This window comes from Danio aesculapii, chromosome 1, assembly GCF_903798145.1.
Source record: "Danio aesculapii chromosome 1, fDanAes4.1, whole genome shotgun sequence".
In the NCBI taxonomy this organism is placed as follows: domain Eukaryota; kingdom Metazoa; phylum Chordata; class Actinopteri; order Cypriniformes; family Danionidae; genus Danio; species Danio aesculapii.
The window spans coordinates 9125373-9149167 of record NC_079435.1 but is presented as its reverse complement, the minus strand read 5'-3'; the positions used below and the strand labels follow the sequence as shown (position 1 = coordinate 9149167).

The 23795-nt window shown below is 31.7% G+C and overlaps 2 protein-coding genes across 2 annotated transcripts; both read right to left on the bottom strand.

Annotated features, from left to right (window-relative positions):
• Positions 1 to 796: 796 nt before the first annotated feature.
• On the bottom strand, positions 797 to 14576 carry cnrip1a (cannabinoid receptor interacting protein 1a). Its single transcript, XM_056465676.1, has 3 exons — positions 14329 to 14576; positions 5791 to 5935; positions 797 to 1865 (listed from the first exon to the last, which is right to left on the bottom strand). Exons 1-3 carry the CDS (start codon positions 14505 to 14507, stop codon positions 1701 to 1703), a joined length of 489 nt encoding a protein of 162 aa, XP_056321651.1. The 5' UTR covers positions 14508 to 14576; the 3' UTR covers positions 797 to 1700.
• A 3061-nt stretch (positions 14577 to 17637) lies between these two features.
• Positions 17638 to 23667, bottom strand: LOC130235109 (F-box only protein 48). The gene is made up of 4 exons (XM_056465553.1): positions 23591 to 23667; positions 23206 to 23319; positions 20429 to 20641; positions 17638 to 17940 (listed from the first exon to the last, which is right to left on the bottom strand). The coding sequence occupies exons 2-4, from the start codon at positions 23293 to 23295 to the stop codon at positions 17779 to 17781; spliced, it is 465 nt and encodes a 154-aa protein (XP_056321528.1). The 5' UTR covers positions 23296 to 23319; positions 23591 to 23667; the 3' UTR covers positions 17638 to 17778.
• Between the last annotated feature and the right edge of the window lie 128 nt (positions 23668 to 23795).

Below are 23795 nucleotides of genomic sequence, written 5' to 3'. Positions count from 1 at the left end.
ATCTATTCTGTTTAAAAAATTTGTGTTGAATCCATTAATTCATTTTCCTTCAGCTTATTCCCTTTATTTATCAGGGGTCACCACAACGGAATGAACCACCAACTTATCCAGCATATGTTTTACACAGCGGATGCCCTTCAAGCTGCAACCCAGTACTGGGAATCATCCGCACACTCACATTCACAGTCATACACTACGGCCAATTTAGTTTATTCAATTCACCTAAAGCTGCTGTAGCACATCTGCCTCAATGTATTGTGTATTGTGCGTTCATATGCTCTTCTGCATACCTCGGTTGTAACGATATGTTATTAGTGTCACTGTTTCCTTTCTATCTATTCTTTGTAAGCCCTCGAGATGGTTGTGTGTGAAAATCCCAGTAGATCAGCAGTTTCTGAAATACTCCGGCCAGCTCGTCTCCCATGCCAGCCAATCAGGCCAACACCAACAACCATGCCACGTTCAAAGTCACTTAAATCACCTTTCTTCCCCATTCTGATGCTCAGAACCGCTGCAGATCATCTTGACCATGTCTACATGCCTAAATGCATTGAGTTGCTGCCATGTGATTGGCTGATTTGCATCATTTGCAATACCAAGCAGATGGACAGGTGTACCTAATAAAGTGGCCGGTGAGTGTACATAAAATGTTTTTTAAATATTTGTTAAGCTTGCAGCACATTACTTTTGACAAAATCACTCCATATGATGGATATTATATATTATAATATAGTTATTAAATCAATATGCTTTCTTCTGCAGGTTTCATTCTTCGTTCTTGTTGTCTTTTATTAACTGGAAGTGCATTTATATAACTGCAGAGTATTTATTAAAACAGAACAGAACATCAATCAACGAGATCATTTATATTTTTACAAAAAGTCAAAAGTTTGGCTCAAAGTCACAGAGAAATCACACATAGGCACCGCACGAGCAAACAAACAACCAATACATGATTCAAAATAGGCATAGAATTAAATGAAACGTTAAAAAAACCCAGCGCTAACTTCATTCCAGTGAACTAATGCTTCTGTGAAGAAATAGGCAGCAGTTTAATAAATAAAGCTACAACGACAACAACACACAATGGGAAATCAACAAACGTCCATTCACACCATACCGAAACGCACCTTTCACAAATAAATAATCGCTTCACGCTGGTCCCAAAAAATGACCACAATATCAACCGACTTGTCTTTTATAATAGTATATCATAAATACTAATGTAGATTATCACGTAGAGCCTGTGTACGTTCATACAGCACCTTTTTTGAGCAAGCATCGACCAAGCTTTGAGCAAGCTTTCCACTGCCTGTCTCTAAAACAGAAAATCACAGTTAAACACAAGCCGTTTTCTCATCCGAGTTTTGTTTTTGTAACCATAATTGATCAAGTATATGCTTAAAACGCCATCCCCATGAAGATATTCACCCAAACGTTCACATCTATCTCCATTTTATTCCATGGTTACCTCATTATTTTCAAAGAGCCATAAATAAATGCGAATTTCTGAAATTGTTTGTATGTCATGCATGACCTGTGGTTGAACAAATGGACGCATTGCTTGAGTTTGTGAATTGATACCCTGATGTATCGCTTGTCTGGAGCCTGTAATATTCAGTTTCTTTGACCGATGTTTTCGGAGTTGTTGGTCTCTCACATACAGCGATGGTTATTCGGGGTGTTTTCATGCTGGTGTTTTACTGGAAGACCTCTTTGTTTATCCACATGAGGCTGCGGGTCTCGTTGGGTTTGGCCTCGTACTCGATGCAGTTGAAGCTGTTGCCGAAGTTGCAGTGCTCTCTCTTGTAGTAGTTGTAGTATTTCACTTGCCAGACGGTTTCGAACATTCCAGCGTCTTTGAACTGCGAGTCAACGACAAGAAGGTGAAGGATTAGTCACGTTTTACAGTCCAGCTTGCTCTGTATTCATTCATTCAATCAGTTTTGTATTTAGTTGCAAAAATTACGAGCATTATTTTGTATTCAAATCACAATGTTTGACCTTTTGAAAATATACATGTAGCATAAATATTATAAATAATTTAAATATTTATACATTTCACTTTTGATTTAATGCTGTACTGGCTCTTTCTCTGTTGGTTATTTTTGAAAATAATTAGCAATTTCTAAATGTTGAAGTAAATACTACACTGTGGTTTTGAGTTTGCTATCATTTGAAATAAATGAAACAATAAAGCACACACACACACACACACACACACACACACACACACACACACACACACACACACACACACACACACACACACACACATATATATATTATACAGTTGAAGTCAGAATTATTAGCCCTCGTTTATTTTTTTCCCAATTTCTGTTTAACTGAGAGAAGATTTTTTTTTCAACACATTTCTAAACATAATAGTTTTAATAACTCATTTCTAATAACTGATTTATTTTATCGTTGTTTTGATGACAGTAAATAATATTCTACTAGATATTTTTCAAGACACTTCTATACAGTTTAAAGTGACATTTAAAGGCTATGTTAACTATGTTAATTAGGTTAACTAGGCAGGTTAGGGTAATTAGGCGAGTTATTGTATAATGATTGTTTGTTCTGTAGACTATCGAAAAAACCTTATAATGGTTCATAAAAAATTAAAAACTGCTTTTATTCTAGCCGAAATAAAACAAATAAGACTTTCTCCAGAAGAAAAAATATTATCAGTTATACTGTGAACATTTCCTTGCTTTGTTAAACATAATTTGGGAAATATTTAAAAAAGAAGAAAAAAAATCAAAGGGGGGCTAATAATTCTGAACTAATAATAATTATAATAACTAATTATATAAGTAATAATAATAATTCAACTGTATATATATATATATATATATATATATATATATATATATATATATATATATATATATATATATATATATATATATATATATATATATATATATGTTTTATGTTGCAAAAGAACTATATTTATATATACAGTCATGACCAAAATTGTTGGCAAGTTTTTCCAGGAAATCAAGTATTTCTCACAGAAAATTATTGCATTATTTTGTTTTATTATATTATTCATTCATTTTATTCATTCATTCATTTTCTTTTCGGCTTAGTCTCTTTATTAATCTCGGGTCGCCACAGCGGAATGAACCACCAACTTATTCAGCATTTGTTTTATGCAGCGGATGCCCTTCCAGCTGCAACCCATCACTGGAAAACACATACACACTCATACACTACGGACAATTTAGCCCACCCATTTCACCTGTACTGCATGTCTTTGGACTGTGTGGGAAACTGGAGAACCTGCAGGAAACCCACACAAACGCAGGGAGAACATGCAAACTCCACACAGAAACGTCAACTGACCCGAGGCTCGAACCAGTGACCTTCTTGCTGTGAGGCGACAACACTACCTACTGCGCCACTGCGTCACCTTCATTCATTTTATTATATTATTCAATTTTATGATATTGTTCACTATTGAGTTTTGCTATACACCGGTTTATTCCCTTTGTGTTTATTGGAACAAAACAAAAAAGGAGGAAAAAAAGCTAATTTTACATAATGTCAAACAAAACTCTAAAAATGGGCTGGACAAAATTATTGGTCAACTTAATCTTTGGTTGCACACGCTTTGGAAAAAATAACTGAAATCAGTCGCTTCCCATAACCGTCACTAAGTATAAATATATATTTTTAAATTTATATATTTATATATATATATTTATATATATATATATATATATATATATATATATATATATATATATATATATATATATATATATATATATATATATATATATATATATATATATATATATATATATATATATATATATATATATTGTAATTTACTATATACACTAATAATCTAAGAAAAGAGCAAAAAGTATGAAAACCATGTAATCCTTCAGAAATCATTCTAATATTGCTCACATTTTTTATTATTATTCTTTAAAAAAAGCTGAGTAAATTTTTTCATCTTTCTTTAAAAAGCTTGTAGTCAGATACGAGAGAGCCTGTAATTATGCAATTTCAAGAGATTATAACCTCATAATTCTGACTCTTTTCTTCAGAATTGTGAGTTTACTATTTAATTATAATTCAGACTTTTAGTTCTTGTGTTTCCAAGTCTGTCTATCGCAGTTCTAACTTTTTCTTTTGCCTCAGAACTGTTAGATATCGCAATTCTGAGTTTACATCTTGCGATTTAGCCATTATTTATGCAAGTTGTACTCTTATTCCACAACTGAGAATTGTAAAAAACTGCGATATAAAGACTTGAAAATGCCAAAAAAACAAAAATACAGAATAATAATTAAATAACAAACTCACAATTCTGCAGAAATAAGTCTAAATTATGAGTTTAGAGTCACAATTTATACAGTTTATATCGTTATATCTTGCAATTCAGCCATTATTCCTACAATTTGTACTTTTGTACAATTTAGAATTGTGCCTTAAAACTGTTAATATTTCACAACTCTGAGTTGTTTTCCTTACAATTCAAAGTTTATCTCACAGTTCTGACTTTTTCTGATCTAAATAGCACTTTGTCCTTAGAAAATAACCTGCGAATCGGACTTTATTCCTCAGAATTGTGAGTTTTGTTGTGAATTTCTCTAGTCTGGCTCACGGCACCAAACTGTTGTGAAATTCTAAGAAGAGCCCAAAAAACCAGGGAGAACTTTCGGTTGTCTTCAAAGCAAAATCCTTTAATAAGAAGAACTCAGCGTGGCTGTGGCGTCATCGAAAGAAAACTCAACTGTACAGCAAGCACTAGTTTTTTATACATTCTAAAACAAAGCATGCAAATGAAGTGTTGTTGTCGGCAGGGTAAACTGCCTTTTCAGGCCTGATCTCAACAGCATGTAAGTCTGCTGTATGGATGACAACATATTAGAAACCTGCCCAGCTATTCACCACATAAAAGGGGTTTCTTCGACCTGAAAGTTTCACCCGAAGATAAAGGCAGAAAACAGTGTGCAAAATTACGTTCTGGAGACCAGTCCTGTCTGACCAGTTGACTGAAAAAAAAACAATAGACAGCCGTGCTGTGAAACTGACAATTTATATTACTTTGGGGCTCAGGACACCAAGACATTTTAAGGTCATACATTTATATTCCCACAGCTTATATCTTGCATTTCTGGTTTTATACCACACGACAGTGATGAGGGTATAATTCACAATTCAGATTTTTGCATTTATATCTGTTTTATGGATAATAGTATATAATAGTTAAATTTTTTTATGGTATTCCGTTTTTTCTTCCTGATTTTCTTGTTTATATCTTGCAATTTTTAGGCTTGCATAAAATCATGAGTCTGAAGCATCTTATATTTGAAATGTCCATTTTTGTTTTATGTGCTTCATAATTTGAACTGAAACCTGAAAACGGGGTGGGGCATAGAGTAGCTCCTCCCCTTTCAAAAAGCCAATAGCATTTTGTTTTTATCACAGCTCTGCCAGTGAGAGTGGTTGAGCTCAAGCACATACAGCAATATCTTGTTATAGGGGGTGGGGCATGTCAGCTAACAGAGAGCATTTGATTGGTCAGAAGATTTGAAGAATTACTGAAGTAAAAAAATGTATTTTAATCTACTTAAGCGGAAGTGACAAGCTAAAAACTGCATGTTTATATCTTCTAAATACAAATTTTGTCACTGTTTTTGGAAGCACACTGGCTTATACATAATGATACTTACATCTAAAAAAAAAAATCGATTTTATGGGGACATTAATCTTCGAAATGAGCAATTTAGCATCTACCAAACTCCATTGTGTCGGTTTTGTTACCTCGATGGAGACCTGCACAGGTTGTCTGTCTCCGCTCTTGGTGTGCGGGACGCCCTCAGTGTCGTAGTTGCCGATGTACACGATCTGCTCTTCATCTCTAGACTGCTCCTCCAAAGGAAAGGTCTTTCCTCCGATCCCCATCGTGCTGGAAAACACACGGACACAAGCAGCGTATTTACTACATCTGTCAATCAACAATAAAAACATTCCCATTACATTACCTATTTACACGGTTTCATGCAGACTGAACACATTGTTCAGTTTCTAAATATCGTATAATTAACAAATAAATAATTTGCATTTAATACACATACTGTACATAGCTACAGCTATTTATATCCTGTAAATATACAGATTATATTAATAATACATCGATATATCCTGTAAATATACAGATTATATTAATAATATATCGATATATCCTGTAATATATCGATATTTCCTGTAAATATACAGATTATATTAATAATATTTCGATATTTCCTGTAAATATACAGATTATATTAATAATATTTCGATATTTCCTGTAAATATACAGATTATATCAATAATATATCTATATAACCTGTAAATATACATATTATATCAATAATATATCTATATAACCTGTAAATATACAGATTATGTCAATATTATATCTATATATCCTGTAAATATACAGATTATATCAAAGATTATTAAAGATACAGATTATATTAATAATATATCGATATTTCCTGTAAATTTACAGATTATATTAATAATATATCAATATATCCTGTAAATATACATATTAAATCAATAATATATCTATATATCCTGTAAATATACAGATTATTTTATTAATATATCGATATTTCCTGTAAATATACAGATTATATTATTAATATATCGATATATCCTGTAAATATACAGATTATGTCAATAATATATCGATATGTCCTGTAAATATACAGATTATTTTATTAATATATCGATATTTCCTGTAAATATACAGATTATATTATTAATATATCGATATATCCTGTAAATAAACAGATTATATTATTAATATATCAATATATCCTGTAAATAAACAGATTATATTATTAATATATCGATATATCCTGTAAATATACAGATTATATTATTAATATATCGATATATCCTGTAAATATACAGATCATATTAATAATATATCGATATTTCCTGTAAATATACAGATTATATCAATAATATATCTATACAACCTGTAAATATACAGATTATGTCAATATTATATCTATATATCCTGTAAATATACAGATTATTTTATTAATATATCGATATTTCCTGTAAATATACAGATTATATTATTAATATATCGATATATCCTGTAAATATACAGATTATATTATTAATATATCGATATATCCTGTAAATATACAGATTATTTTATTAATATATCGATATTTCCTGTAAATGTACAGATTATATTATTAATATATCGATATATCCTGTAAATATACAGATTATATTATTAATATATCGATATATCCTGTAAATATACAGATTATTTTATTAATATATCGATATTTCCTGTAAATATACAGATTATATTATTAATATATCGATATATCCTGTAAATATACAGATATTATTAATATATCGATATTTCCTGTAAATATACAGATTATATTATTAATATATCGATATATCCTGTAAATATACAGATTATATTATTAATATATCGATATATCCTGTAAATATACAGATTATTTTATTAATATATCGATATTTCCTGTAAATATACAGATTATATTATTAATATATCGATATGTCCTGTAAATATACAGATTATATTATTAATATATCGATATGTCCTGTAAATATACAGATTATATTATTAATATATCGATATGTCCTGTAAATATACAGATTATATTATTAATATATTGATATGTCCTGTAAATATAGAGATTATATCAATAATATATCGATATATCCTGTAAATATACAGATTATATTATTAATATATTGATATGTCCTGTAAATATAGAGATTATATCAATAATATAACGATATATCCTGTAAATATACAGATTATATTAATATTTAGATTATTAACACAAGCATATGTTCAGTCTCAAAATATTGTTGCACTAACATGAACTGTTTCATGCACCTATTTGACATAAAGCTGTATATTTAAATTATTTCAGACGGTATATTTGCATATTAATTACATATCGTAAAAATAAAAACTTGATTCATTTTCTATCATACTGCAGGCGTAAAGAATAGTGTTTATGGCGTACTGTAGCTGTCTGTTTATGTAATATATTTACATTATTTTGTGCACTCATAACACAAAGTTCAATCTCTAAATATCATACTGCACAAATATGAATTGTGTTTAATATTTCACAAACAGCAGTGTATTTATATAGTGTGCATGATTTACATATGTATTACATTATATCACTAAATTACGGAGACCCGGAAGGGACATGATGGTGGAGAAAAAAACAAACTGAGTAATTGGGAAAATACATACTTTTAAGTTTTTGCATTCTCTCGCAAAGATGTTGTTCCACAAACACTTCCCGTTCACTTCATACATGTCAACCCTCCGGTTTTCCGGGACTCTCCTGTATTTTACCATTCTATCCCGCTCTCATCCAATCATTAAGTATTTTCCCAAATTTCTCATATATTTTTAATCTTGAAAGCACGCTGAAATTAATATTAAAATGTCAGCATTCACTTTCTTTCCATTAAATCTGTGCATCAATTGTCACCTTTTATATGCAACCTCTGAATCAGCCAATGCATGTTTAAGCTCTGACTGACGGGCACTCTCCGTATGATAAACTGATCCCAGATCAGCTTCTGTACATGGCGTTTAAAGAGAAGCTAAAATGCAGGACACTTTGGGATTCTGGTGTGTGTTTAAACAGACAAAAACGCTTAATAATAAGTAAACATGTCCATCCTGTGTGTTTTACTTTAAACACAACTTCTCTTAAATGAGCAGCAACAGTTACTAAAGTAGTCGAATTCTTTCATTATAGATCTGTGCAGTCTTACAGTGTGTTACAACCTCTTTGATGTTAGTCTAGGGTAAAAGTAATAACATTTAAACGGTGTGGTACTTTCACAAGTGTTGGGTTCAAGCAACAAGACAAACAACAAACTGCCAACAAAATTGATTTAACATACAAAGAAAGTGAAACCAGAATGCCCAAATATATTTACAAAAATAAGAAATATTTACAACAATAAAGTAGCAAATGAAACAAAGTATCAAACAAAATTAGGTCAACTCAAGAGTAAGGGGACGCTAGTGAAGCCAAAATCAAAGAAATAAATATAACAAAACAATTCTAACTCATAAACAAACCCCTTACCTACCTAGAAGCATGAAAAGAAAAAGAAAAGAAAAATCTTCAGCGCCAAGCGCCATGAACTTACCTATACTGAACTAAGTATACAAAAATATAAATACACAGATGGCGTTCACTTCTTACCTGGTGTTTTAAACAATGAATTGACTACGTGTTTGCAGAATGGAAGTCGTACGACATCTTCCTATCCACCTTACTCTGAGGACAAAGTCAACTCTTAATGCAAACTCTTGATTTTTGCCAGGTAAGAGCTGGGCCAAAAAGTAACAAACAAACAATCGAAATAAAGATGTACAAAAATCACAAAGTAGTTCAAAAATGGGCAGAAATAATAACAAATAATTTTATCCAAACGAAAGTTAAGCAAAAACAATGAATAACAAAATCATGTCGGCAAAACACACAAGAAACAGGATCAAAGGAAAAGCGCTCTCCTCTCCGCTCTCCCTGGCGTCCTTTTATGTCATCGCGCCATGTCACCCAATGATGAGTGATGCGTCTCCCAACCAATCGGCTGTCGTGTAGGCGGACCTAAAGGATATGACGGGCTGAGAGGGAGAGAGAGAGAGAAAGAGAGAGAGAGAGAACAGGAGGCAAAAATCCTAACAATATACGGCAACCATAACAAGTGACACCTCTGTTATCAAACAAAACAAAATGAGAGATTCATATGCTGCTCTTCACTTGTTTGATAACAGAGGTGTCACTTTAAATGGCGTGTACAGAAGCTGATCTGGGATCAGTCAGCGCTTACAGAGGAATTACCAATCTATGTCACACGGGTTCCCGGTTGCAAAAAGAGACCGGTTGCAATAGCAAACATGTCGTGTGTATTCGAAAGTCCAAAAATAGAAAACTTAACTTTTACCGTACACCACACTGCTTTTAATGTCAACCGCAGACGTCTTTGGCTAAAAGGGAGCTGAATGGAGTGATGATCAATTAAAAATGCCGGACTCTGCAGTTCTCATTTCATTTCAGGTAAGTTCACGCTAAGCTGAATCATACACTTTACTCATTTTGATTGCAGCAATGATTTCAGCAAAACTGTTAAATATGGTGAATTAAACTGCGGACACTGAATGCTGAGGATGAAAGGTAAACATGTACGTTCACATACCCTGCCGTACAGGTGCAGTTTGCTGTCAGAATGCAGTTGTTTTGCTTGTTGATGATTCCCCAGGCCTTGTAAAGCTCCGTCTTCTTTCCTTGTCTTTGGCTAGGCAGAATCTTGGTTTTTAAAGTTTTGAATCTGGTAATCATGGATCATTATGTCTTGCACATGACCACACAGAACAAACTTGTTGTCATCCAAAGACTTGTAGGCCTTTAACTTCTCTCTTGTAAAGTCACTTGGCGTTTCATTGAGATAGTTGTATATTTGGGGCTGGATGCTTGGCCATTTCGTCTTATCCAATATTCATTAGGAGGGTGCTATGGCAAATGGACCTGCCAGATGAACGGTGCTCACTTTAACGTTCATTTTGCAGAATAACTGTGCTTATCACTGGGTGACGAGCTGTTATAATACGCTGAAAGCATTATGTAAATAATACATATATATAATATGTAAGCAATATAACTTATTCTAAGACAACAACAAACTCTAAACCGCATCGGATGTCATTCCCTCACTGTAAATGCTAGCACTCCCGTTTTTTTATTGCAACCTCGTCGTGCGTGCACCCTGAATGTTTACAAACTGGTAATTCGTCTACACATGCATTCGCTGATTCAGATGTTGCATATAAAGAGTGACGATCGATGCACAGCTTTAATGGAAAGAAAGTGAATGCAGACATTTTTATATTAATTTCAGCGTGCTTTCAAGATTAAATATATATGAGAAATATCAGAAAATACTTAATGATAGGATGAAAGCGGGATAGAATGGTAAAATATGGGAGAATCCCGGAAAATGGGAGGGTTGACATGTATGAAGTGAGCAGGAAGTGTTTGTGGAACAAAATCTTTCAGAGGGAACACAAAACATCTTTGCCAGGGAACGCAAAAACTTAAACATATATATTTTCCTATCACAGTTTTTTCTCCCATCCATTTTTTTCTCCCACCCAGTTTTTTTCCCCACCATCATGTCCCTTTCAGGTCCCCATATTAAATAAACCTATGGTTCAGACATAAAAAATAGTAATCATGACACATACAGTTGAAGTCAGAATTATTAGCCCCCCTGAATTATTAGCTCCACTGTTCATTTTTTCCCCAACTTCTGTTTAACAGAGAGAAGATTTTTTTTAAAACACATTATTAAACATAATAGTTTTAATAACTCATCTCTAATAACTGATTTATTTTATCTTTGCCATGATGACAGTAAATAATATCTGACTAGATATTTTCAAGACACTTCTATACAGCTTAAAGTGACATTTAAAGACTTAACTAGGCTAATTAGGTTAACTAGGCAGGTTATGGTAATTAGGCGAGTTATTGGATACCGATGGTTTGTTCTGTGGACCAGTGTTTCCCAACCCTGTTCCTGAAGGCACACCAACAGTAGACATTTTCAAGCTCTCCCTAATCCAACACACTTGAATCAACTCACCAGAACATTAGAAGAGACTCCAAAACCTGAAGTGAATGAGTGAGATAGGGGAGACATCCAAAATATTTTCTGTTGGTGTGCCTCCAGGAACAGGCTTGGGAAACACTGCTGTAGACTATCGGAATAAATCAACTTAAAGGAGCAAATCATTTTGACATTAAAATTGTTTTTTAAAAATTTAAAACTGCTTTTATTCTAGCCAAAATAAAACAAATAAGACTTTCTCCAGAAGAAAAAACATTATCAGAAATACTGTGAAAATTTCCTTGCTCTGTTAAACATCATTTGGGAAATATTTAAAAATACACACTGAGGCAGGCATTGTGCCGAAACGTTTGTGTTTTTTAAAAATCACCCGAAGAATGTAAAAAGAAAGAAGAAAAATAGTATGAAGCAAGAATTACTTAATGAGCGCGAATCATTACCTTTTTGAAATATGTAAAAAAGAAAAAAAATTTCAAAGCAAAACGGGGCTAATAATTCTGACTTTAACTGTATATAATATATGTACATTATTTTGTGCACTTGTGACACAAAATATCCTACTGCATAGATATGAACTGTGTTTGATGCACATATTTAACAAACAGCTGTAGGTCTATATTTAGATAGTATGCATGATTTGCATATTTTCTTACATTATATCGCAAAACAAATTGATGGTTCAGTCTCTAAATATCGTACTGCACAAATGGCTATGCATTCAGTTAAATTCTAGTATATAGCTCATTTCACAACAATTATTCTAATAATTCTTGTAATATCATAGCTGTCTAATTATATAGCTAATGTACAGTGCTCGGCATAATTGAGTTCACCTCATTTTGAAGATGAATATTTGTATCCATTTCTCAGTGAATATAGGCAATGTATTTTGGTGCATTTAAACAAAACAGATTTATTAAATGGATTTATTTATTAAAATAATATTTTATTCACAGAACATCTTTAGAATTGGAAAGATAATACATTTAAATTCATGTAAAATATTGGGGAAAATTTCTAACGGCAAAATTTCAACAAAATTTTAAACATTTTTTGTTTCTTTTGAATTTTGCTATTTTTTAATTTTGTATTTAATATTTTTGGGGTGTACTAATTTTTTGGACCATTATCATAACTTATTTTATTAGATAAGCTCCAGATTTGGCTTCAGTACTGACTAATCTAATGTATATGGACAAATATAATATTGTAAAGCATTCTATAGAAAATACTCATTTCAATGAGAGATTTGTGAGGGGTGTACTTATATATGCTTTACATTAGGAGAGCGCGGGGCACAAAGTAATGCGGGGTAAAATGTAACAGAGTTTTAAGGTATTTGCTCAGGGTTGACTATGGCATGCTTTAAAGGTTTTTACCACAGTGTTGATGTCTTCCTGCCGATTATTGAAAAAGTTTGACGAAATTTGAATGAGAAACACAGGAGAAACCATTTTTGCAGTATAGAAATATTTTTTATTATAGTCGATATTTTTTATATTTTAAAGAAATCTGTAAAAGTATGAATGTAAAATCTTGTGTTGTTATGATCCCCGTCTTCTAGGCTAAAAGATTAAATCATTTTGAAAGATGTAAAACACAGTGACTGCTAGTCAGTTTTGAGGAAAACACACCACAGTGGGGTTAGTTGTAATAGGGTGTTACAATTAAGCCACACACTGTTGGACACCAATAAAACTTACAAAATAACTTTTGAATTTTGAGTGTAATGTTTAATTTTTTTTTAATAAAATGTTTTTTTAATAGAAATATTTTTTAATAGAACAAAAATAATGGTATTGCTAATACTACACATAAATGCATTTATAATAATGTATAATAATATATAATAATGTCAGCTCAATAGCCTAGTGGTTAGTGCGTCGACATATGGTGCGTACGTCAGGGCGTCCTGAGTTCAAGTTCCGGCTTGATTACATTTCCCTACCATACCCCCCTACCCACCCACCCCCCAAACCCCCCCCCCCCCCTTTCTTCTCTCTCTCTCGCTGCAACTTTTCAGTACTTTCCTATCTAATAAAATAAAAAAAATATGGATCATAATGCATATAAATCCAAATGTCTTTATCCAATAGATAAATAAATAAACATACTGTACTATGAAGAATAAAAAATGAATTGAGCCAAGTACTGAGGCAATATGGCCACTATTTAAAGTAAACTGAATTTAAATTAATTGTGTGTAATCTGCCTTTTTAAGCATGTTTTACAACTAACCCTCTGTCTGTTACAACCTGACCCGCAGTAAATAGTACTCCTGGCATTTTTGACAACACTGCACAGAAACCATAGTTCCGGCGATCATACAACCAGTGCTCATTTGTAGAAGAGGCTTGTGTGTTGATGGTAAAAAACAAATGGTTTGTCTAACCCCATTACTTTGTTCATTATTTAGCCCAAACCAAAAAGTGTTACTTCGTGCCCCGCTCTCCCCTATATATTTATAATCCAGAGTAGCATATACAGACTACATTACAGTAGCATACTGTACATGGTCTATCGTGTATAGCCTACTGTAGCTATGATATATTCCATCATACAGGATGCACCCTTCGACCTTGTTCCTGAATGACAAACATATTATTTACGTTGTAAAAGAAATCCAATATCAGACGGACTTACATGGCCTCGGCGCTGCCCGGTTTCGTGATCACCTCAATTTTGTATTTCGATCCCGTCAGCAATTTGATCGTCCTGGTCTGCCCGAACCTCGTCCCGTCCACCTTATAAAACACGGGTCCGTCGTTGGGCTGGATCTTCAACGAAACGGCGATGTTTATTACCGCGGGAACGTCAGCCATGACTGCTGGATAACGGAGGTCGGTGTGTTTCCAGGGCTCCCGGTGTCACTCGACGGATGCAGGACCGATGCTCCCAGGAAGCTGTTTGAGAGATGCCGTGACGTCATCATCACACCCATACCGCCACCCAGAGCATTTTTCTATCTATCTATCTATCTATCTATCTATCTATCTATCTATCTATCTATCTATCTATCTATCTATCTATCTATCTATCTATCTATCTATCTATCTATCTATCTATCTATCTATCTATCTATCTATCTATCTATCTATCTATCTATCTATCTATCTATCTATCTATCTATCTATCTATCATTTGGTTTTGTTACTTCCTTAATAACATAAAAGAAAATGTATTTTCTCCATTCATTAATTTTCTTTTTGGCTTTGTCCCTCTATTAATCTGGGGTCGCCACCGCGGAATGAACCGCCAATTTATCCAGCAAATGTTTTACGAAGCGGGTGGGTTCCGGCTGCAACCCAGCACTGGGAAATGTATTTTCTTAACCTTCTTATTTTATTAGCACAATTTTATATACATAAATGTAAATTTACAAACCAAAAACCTTTTTTTATATATATATTTTGCTTACTGAAATGCATTATTATTATTTAGAAACTCTATAACCAAAAAAGGCTTCAAAAACAACTGAAATGTGTAAATTATATAATCGTTTTCTTTAATATGTGATGTACATACCCCTTATATCTGTTTTATTATTTATTTATTTGGGGTTATATATTTATTAATTTTCATTTCCTTCTTTAAACTGTACTGTGTTTGTATATTTTTGCATTATTCATAATAAATAATCATTTCATACAATAGTAGTGGCTTTTTTATTATTAGTGCTTGCGAATGTCAAACAAATGCAGTGTAAAATAGGATATATATTATGGTTATATATTTTCAACACGTGTTTTGTGTTCTAGGAATCACAAATATTGCAAATGGCTTATCAGGCATTAGATATACAGATCCTAATCCTATTGTGTCCATAATAACAGTCCCTGTCCAATGTGCTGGGTCAAATGGGCCTAGCATTTGCTTGCATTTCAATTATTCAGTGAGCTTGAAAAGTTGATTTAAAAATATATGGAATAAACACCAAAGCCATAAACATATTTTATATAGATTTTAAAAGTACAATGAATTTTAACAACAACAAAAAAAAAAAAAACGGAGATAAGATTTTTCTCAACACATTTCTAATCATAATAGTTTTAATAACTCATTTCTAATAACTGATTTATTTTATCTTTGCCATGATGACAGTACATAATAGTTTACTACATCTTTTTCAAGACACTTCTATACAGCTTAAAGTGACATTTAAAGGCTTAACTAGGCTAATTAGGTTAACTAGGCAGGTTAGAGTAATTAGGCAAGTTATTGTATAATAATGGTTTGTTCTGTAGACTTTCAAAACAAATATAGCTTAAAGGGGCTAATAATTTTGTACTTAAAATGGCTTTTAAAAAAATAAAACTGCTTTTATTCTAGCTGAAATAAAACAAATAAGACTTTCTCCAGAAGAAAAAATATTATCAGACTTACTGTGAAAATTTCCCTGCTCTGTTAAACAACATTTAGGACATATTTAAACAAGAAAAAACTGCAAAGGGGCTAATAATTCTGACTTTTACAAATGTTTTTATAAACTATTTTAAACTATTAATTTATGAAAATGACAATAGTTATTCATAAATAAATTGTATACAATTGTGTGCCATTTAACCAGTATATTCATATACATATGCATATACATATACATATTTAAATATATTTATTATTACTTTGAATTTACTTAATATTTGAATTAATTTGATATTTTTATATACTTTGAATAATTTTATATTCTGTGATCATGCAAATTAGAAACATTAATAATTCTTACTTTTTTAAGTTGAGGTTTTCTAATATTTGTATTTAATATCAGCTTTGTATGAATGACTGTGGATCTTCTATTGGATTATGAATCTTCTATTGCATCTAATGAAAAGGGAGCTCGCATTAATAACATTAATGATTGGTTCACAAATTAACTTTTGTTTGAAATGGCATAACATAATGCTGTTTATTGGCAATTCTGGACAATAACTTTCAGATTTAGTTTCAAATCGTCCTTTTCAAAATCAAACAATCTTCTCATTTCCCAACATACAGATTTCAATGTCTCAAATAAACATTTTTACATGGCAAATATTTAATAACCATATTTAAAGTGATTATGTAGCGGCAAAGCAAAATGGAGAAATTAAATAACAGTACAATGTACTATAAAAAATGCTGGTTTTCACACTATTCCTTTATGTCCTTTCTATGTTTATTTTTTCTAATTTAAGTGGATTGAACATAAAACAATTAAGTTGTCCTCCCAAAAAAAACTCAAGAATTGTGTTGTTACGGCTCATTTTAAGTAAGTAGTTTGAACAAAATCTTCTTTTTTTGAGTATGCATCAGATATGATTTTAAATAATATATTAGCTTTCATAAAATAACAGCTACAAGATTAAAGGCAAATCATTTTGGCAGTTACACTGAAAATAAAATAAAATAAAAAAAATTAAAAATTAAAAATTTAAAATAAAATAAAATAAAATAAAAATTAAAAAATAAAAAATAAAAAATAATAAAATAAAATAAAATAAAATGAAATAAAATAAAATAAAAAATAAATAAAATTAAATTAAATTAAATAAAAAATTAAATTAAAAAATAATAAATAAAAAATAAAAAATAAAATAAAATAAAATAAAATAAAATAAAATAAAAAATAAATAAAATAAAATAAAATTAAATAAAAAATTAAATAAAATAATAAAAAATAAAAAATAAAAAATTAAATAAAATAAAATAAAATAAAATAAAATAATTAAATTAAATAAAATAAAATAATAAAATAAAATAAAATAAAATAAAATAAAATAAAATAAAATAAAATAAAATAAAATAAAATTTAAAATAAAATAAAATAATAAAAAATAAGTGCACAATTTAGTTGATCCATAAAAAAGAGCCAAGAAAAGACTTCTATCAATAAAATGATAGCATCAAATGAAATCTATGAAACCTCACACAGTCTCACGCTAAATTCATTAATACAACTCAAATTTCCCACATCATCATCATCATCATGTTTCAATCGTCACAGTCTTTGTGCTTTTTTCGCAACACTGATTATGGAGCATCCCATGAAACAATTTTCCCAAAATGCATCAAGTGCTCCAGGGGTGATGTATTAGAGTCTGTTAGTTTCTGATTTCTCTATCTCTCCAGCTCTGCCTCCAGTATCTCCCCCCAGGTCTCCACATCCAGAGGACACATGCTGTTGGCTGGAAGATCATCAGCGGAGCGGATGTTGCTGTATCGGCCCTTCAGCCACCGCCTCTTCACACAACCTTTCCTGTAGTTACGCACAAGAGTGACCTGAAAGAGGAAATGCAGTAAACATTATCAAACAGCCCGATGATTCGCTCTGTATTCCAGTGGATTTGCATTTAAACAACTGACAGAAGTGACTTTGAAATAATATCAATAGACGAAACCAAAGAAACTAAATAAATTATATAGGTATGAACTATATATATATATTCATTCATTTATTCATTTTCTTTTCAGCTTAGTTCCTTTATTAATCAGGGGTCGCCAACTGACCCAGCCGAGGCTCAAATCCAGCGACCTTCTTGCTGTGAGGCGAACGTGCTACCCACTGCGCCACCGTGCAGCCTACCACTAATATATATATTTATATTAATATATTATACACACATATACATATATATACATATATATATACACACACACACTTGAAGTCTTTTTTCTTTTTTAAATATTTCCCAAATGATGTTTAACAGAGCAAGAAAACCTTTACAGTATGTCTGATAATATTTTTTCTTCTGGAAAAAGTCTTATTTGTTTTATTTCGGCTAGAAAAAAAGCAGTTTTTATTTTTTTATGAACCATTTTAAGGTCAATACTATTAGCCCCTTTAAGCAAATTTATTTATCGACTGTCTACAGAACAAACCTTTGTTATACAATAACTTGCCTAATTACCCTAACCTGACTAGTTAACCTAATTAACCTAGTTAAGCCCTTAAATGTCACTTTAAACTGTACAGAAGTGTCTTGTCATATATATATATATATATATATATATATATATATATATATATATATATATATATATATATTTGTGTGTGTACATGTGCATGCATGTGTGTCTGCAGTTTGAGCCCTCTGTATGCATTTTTGTCTTAGAGTACAAAAAACATTTTATTTAATTGAAGAAAAAGAAACTATCATTATATTTTACTACCAAATTACAAAAACTTTATATTTTAAATAAATAAATAAAATTTTATTTTAGTAATATTTATCTAAAATTATCTGTTTATACATTGTTTTTAATTTGTTTAATTTTTATTTTATATCTGTGATATATATTGGCAACATTTACTATATTTACATTTTTCCAAAATTTCAAATCTGTTTTAATTTAGCTTTATTTTAGCAAATAAGGTAATAGTAATAGTTAATAAAGTCTCTATAACTATTATAATAATGTTATTATAATAATAAAATAATAATAATAATAGAATAATAATAATAATAATAGAATAATAATAATAATAATAATAATAATAATATATAAACATATATTATATTATATTATATTATATTATATTATATTATATTATATTATATTATGTTAAATTATATTATATTATATTATATTATATTATATTATATTATATTATATTATATTATATTATATTATATTATACTGTTAATATTGACAATAAACAACTCAATAAGTTTCAGATTTTTAATTTAAGAAGGGTCTAAATGATTTTTGCTGTCCTTTTGAATGAGATACTGTAATATATAGGAAGTGACATCATCTGAATAATTATAAGAGTTTAAAAAAACAGGCAAATTCTTTTCTCATCCAATAAAAATAATTAGTTGTAAGCCTACATTGTAAGTTCACAGTTGAGTTCCCTTTCTGTATTACATGAGAGAAAAAAAGAGCAGGGTTAGGAGGAACACAGCAAGAGGAACTTTTTTTCCAGGCAGAATATCATTTAAACGGACGGTTCACGCAAAAACTGAAAATTCTGCCATCATTTATGTACTTGTTTCAAGCCTGTTCCATGTTTTTCTTCTGCTGCTGCACATAAAGGAAGGTATACTGAAGAATGTTGAAAAAAACAACATAAGGAACTGAATCTACGTCACCTCAAGTTGCAATCTGCCATGTTTTCAGACACGCACATGCAGAATGGAAATAGATGTTGTTGGTTTGCATTGAATCACAGTTCTGACTTTCACTTTCAAACCGTTTTTCAAAGATCTGAGGTGAACTATCAGCTGCTGCTTTCAGGAGTATTACAATAAATGTCATGTAATTTAAATGCATTTAAAGTAACATTGTCTGAATTTAACAATGACTAAAGCACATAATCAGTACCTGAGGTGATTTTTGTTATAGCAGTTTATCTTGTTCTGCTGCGACGTTGTGAAAATAAAAACTGCATGTTGCAGTCGCAAATGGTAAGGACAAAAACGCCTTTTAGCATGGAAAATATACCTTTTATTACGTGTTGCTTCAGTGCAGTTAGGACATGGTTTCAGTATTTTGTAGTGTAAGCACTTACAGTTAATTGCCGATGAGTGTATATATGATATAATAACAAACAATGTAGATCAATGGGATCCAGATCCACAAATTCCCAGAATGCATTGCGCTTTAATGACACATTCCGACAACATTCTTCAAGTTCAAGTTTGGGAATGTCATAAAAGTTTGGAAACACCTGAGTGAGCGTAAATAGTAAAGATTTTTATTTCCTTATTTTGCTATTTTTTGGGTGAACTATCCCTTTAAATGAAAGCGTAATAACAACACAAACCTTCCACGAACATCCATCCAGCCGGTCCCCGTTCACCTCCCTCCGGCAAACCGCAAGCCCCGTGAGGCAGTGGCTCCTCCACAGCTGATCGCTGCCCTCGATGATGTCATTCCAGTGTTTACAGGTGACTGAAGCCTGACACAAACTCCTGACGTCCAGCTCACCGAAGATCCTCACGCTCATCTCTGAAGGAAGAGCCTCGGAGAAATCCCTCTAGAGCGGATTGAGGTAAAGTTAGTTCTATACATATACATATATACTTGCTAAATCATAGGTCTCAAACTCGATTCCTGGAGTGCTGCAGCTGTGCACAGTTTTGCTCCAACCCTAATCAAACACAGCTGATTAAGCTAAATTAAGTCTTCAAGACTACAGGTTTGAGTTGGAGGAAGTTGGAGTTAAACTATGCAGAGCTGTGGCCCTCCAGGAATTGAGTTTGAGACTATTGTTCTAAATAGTGAAACCATATTATACACCAAAGACTATCAAAGTACAACATTGTTCAACTTCACAGTCAATTAAATAGTGCTAATGTTGTTTTGAAGGCATATTATATGCGATATCAGACAGAATATTCGAATTTGAATGGTAAACAATAAAGTGACCCTGTTTTTTTCTCTCTTTCTCTCTATTTATTCATTCATTCATTTTCTTTTCGGCTTATTCCCTTTATTAATCAGGGGTCGCCACAGCGAAATGAACCGCCAACTTATCCAGCATATGTTTTATGCAGCAAATGCCCTACCAGCCTGCAACCCATCACTGGGAAACTCTCTCTTTATTTAACCTTCAAATACAAGGCGTTTTCAACTTCCATTGTTAAACACATTATATCCAAGCAGCATGTAATAAACAGTACAAAATAATAATAATAATAATAATAATAATAATAATAATAATAATAACATATATAAAACATTAAATGATACTAATTCAAATGAAATACAATCAAGGGGGTCAAAGCATATAAATTGACAATAGTATAGAGAGCTTTGAGGCACTTTTCGTTTAAAAAAAAAAATATATATTATTATTATTATTATTATAACCTTTATTTTACCAGGAAAGACACACTGAGATTAAAAATCTCTTTTACAAGAGCGTCCTGGCCAAGATTAAGCAGTTCACATGTCACATGGGTCTAACAAACAAAAAACAGTTAACAGTTAACATGAATCACACTGACAAACTATTCAAAAGATCTACAGACCTGTGTTTCAACTTCTACGTCTTTTTAAAAAGCATTTAGTGAAATCAACTCATTAAACTGCAACCTTGTTTGTAGATTATTCCACGCAAAAGGTGCTGCGTATTTAAAAGCCTTTTTTCCCATCTCAGTCCGCACTTTAGGAACAGACAGTAAACAAATATCCTGTGACCGAAGGTCAAAGTTAAGAACAGGCTTTTTACAAATGTAATTCTGTAGATATGATGGGAGTAAACCCAGTATAGATTTGTAAACAAGGATATGCCAATGCTTGAGCCTACGAATGGACAAAGCAGACCAACCTAGTATACAGCACACAATGATGAGTAAGGGATTTAAAATTAGTTATAAATCTTAGCGCACCATGGTAAACAGTATCCAATGCATGCAGACTTTGAGACGAAGCATGCATATAGATAACATCACCGTAGTCCAATATCGACTTAAATGTTGCATCAACCAGCTTCTGTCTAGCATCAAAAGAAAGGCCAATCTTAATTCTAAAAGTCTAAAATCACTTTTAATTTTTTCACCAATTGCTGAATGTGAGAACTAAAAGAAAGTGCATCATCAAATAAAATTCCAAGATATTTGTACTGGGACACCAATTTAATCTCTGCACCATGAGTAGTAGTAATAGAACCTAGCTTTTGCTTAGTTTGTTTTGAATTTGAAAATAGCATTGGTTTTGTTTTATCAGCGTTTAAAAGTACATTTAAAATTAAAAGCGTTTTAAGTACATTAAAAGCGATCTGTAGTTGAGAAAGGGCCAGATTGGGTGTAGATGCAGTTGTGTATATGACTGTATCTTCAGAGTAATAATGAAAATTAGCATTTTTTATATTTTGATCAATATTATTTATATATATAGTAAAAAGAAGAGGCCCCAATACTGAACCCTGTGGAACTCCTTTAGTTACATTCAAAGTACTAGAAATAAGGCCATCAACTTGCACACATTGATTTCGATTTGTAAGATAATTTTTAAACCAACCAATAGCATGATCAGATAAACCAATACCTTGAGGCGTTGTAACAGCAAGGTATGATCCACTGTATCAAAAGCTTTGGAAAGGTCGATGAACAGGGCTGCACAATGTTTTTGAGTGTCCACAGAATCAATAAAATCATTTAATACCTTAAAAATCGCTGTAATAGTGCAGTGTTCCTTTCTGAAACCTGACTGAAATTTATACATACTTCTGTTTACTTCAAGAAAATGCTTTAATTGATTGTTTACGAATGATTCAAGGACTTTAGCCAGGAAAGACAGCTTAGAAATGGGACGGTAATTATTTGTGTGGTGGAGAACAAACGTTGATTTCCATATCACTGGGACTTCATTTGTTATAAGTGAAAGATTAAAAATATGAGTCAAAGATGGAGCAATAAAATCAGCTGCTAACTTTAAAAAATAAGGTTCTAATTTATCAGGACCGGGCGATTTAGAAACATCTAAATTCTTTTATGGATTTAATATAGAGACTATGCACTGTAGAAAGACAGAGATCCTGTCACATGTTATCATTGTTCAAAATGGACGAATGTGGGAATATAAAGCTAACTTTACCTCAATCTGGAGCGAATCCTGAAGCCCGGAGCAACAACGCCGGTTCAGCTTCTGGCCTGCAGGCGGCGCTACTGCTCCTTCTACAGACATTCTGCATCGCTCGGCCACCTAAACCTTTATTAAACAACAGTTATTCTTAAGACAGAAGTGTTAAATCACAAATCTAATGTTATTTAAGCTATTAAAGTTTAAACCGCGGGTGTAATTAACATTCTGGGCCTCTTTTTATAAGTGGATGCATTGCCGATAATGTAAATCTAGCTAAACAAAGACTAGAACAGTTTTAAAAAACAAACCCAAAATGTTCGCGTTTATATGTCTATTTGAGGTACGATAAGTGATGATATTTGTGAAAATATCGTGTTTAATGTGTAAAGATTCATACCGAAAGCAGCGTCTCGCTGACAGCTGAGGATTTAAACGTCTGTTTTGTTTACGCCAGAAACGTCACCAGACAAGGCTCGCCCCGTACTCACTGCGCATGCGCGTCACTTCAAAACAAAGTGGAGTTATTTTGATTCAGAAGTGTTGTAGGCAAATGTATTGTAAAAGTGACATTTTTGTAATATTTAATGCGTTTTTGCTAATTT

Bases quoted from the DNA above. Each gene is read 5' to 3' on its own strand.
- cnrip1a (XM_056465676.1), bottom strand. From the start codon at position 14,507: ATGGCTGACGTTCCCGCGGTAATAAACATCGCCGTTTCGTTGAAGATC. The intron at 5,936-14,328 runs GTAAGTCCGTCT...TGTGTTTTCCAG, and splicing joins CCGGGCAGCGCCGAGGCCAT to CACGATGGGGATCGGAGGAA. The intron at 1,866-5,790 runs GTAACAAAACCG...GTTGACTCGCAG, and splicing joins CTGTGCAGGTCTCCATCGAG to TTCAAAGACGCTGGAATGTT.
- LOC130235109 (XM_056465553.1), bottom strand. From the start codon at position 23,295: ATGTCTGTAGAAGGAGCAGTAGCGCCGCCTGCAGGCCAGAAGCTGAAC. The intron at 20,642-23,205 runs GTAAAGTTAGCT...AATCCGCTCTAG, and splicing joins AGGATTCGCTCCAGATTGAG to AGGGATTTCTCCGAGGCTCT. The intron at 17,941-20,428 runs GTTTGTGTTGTT...TTCCTCTTTCAG, and splicing joins TGGATGGATGTTCGTGGAAG to GTCACTCTTGTGCGTAACTA.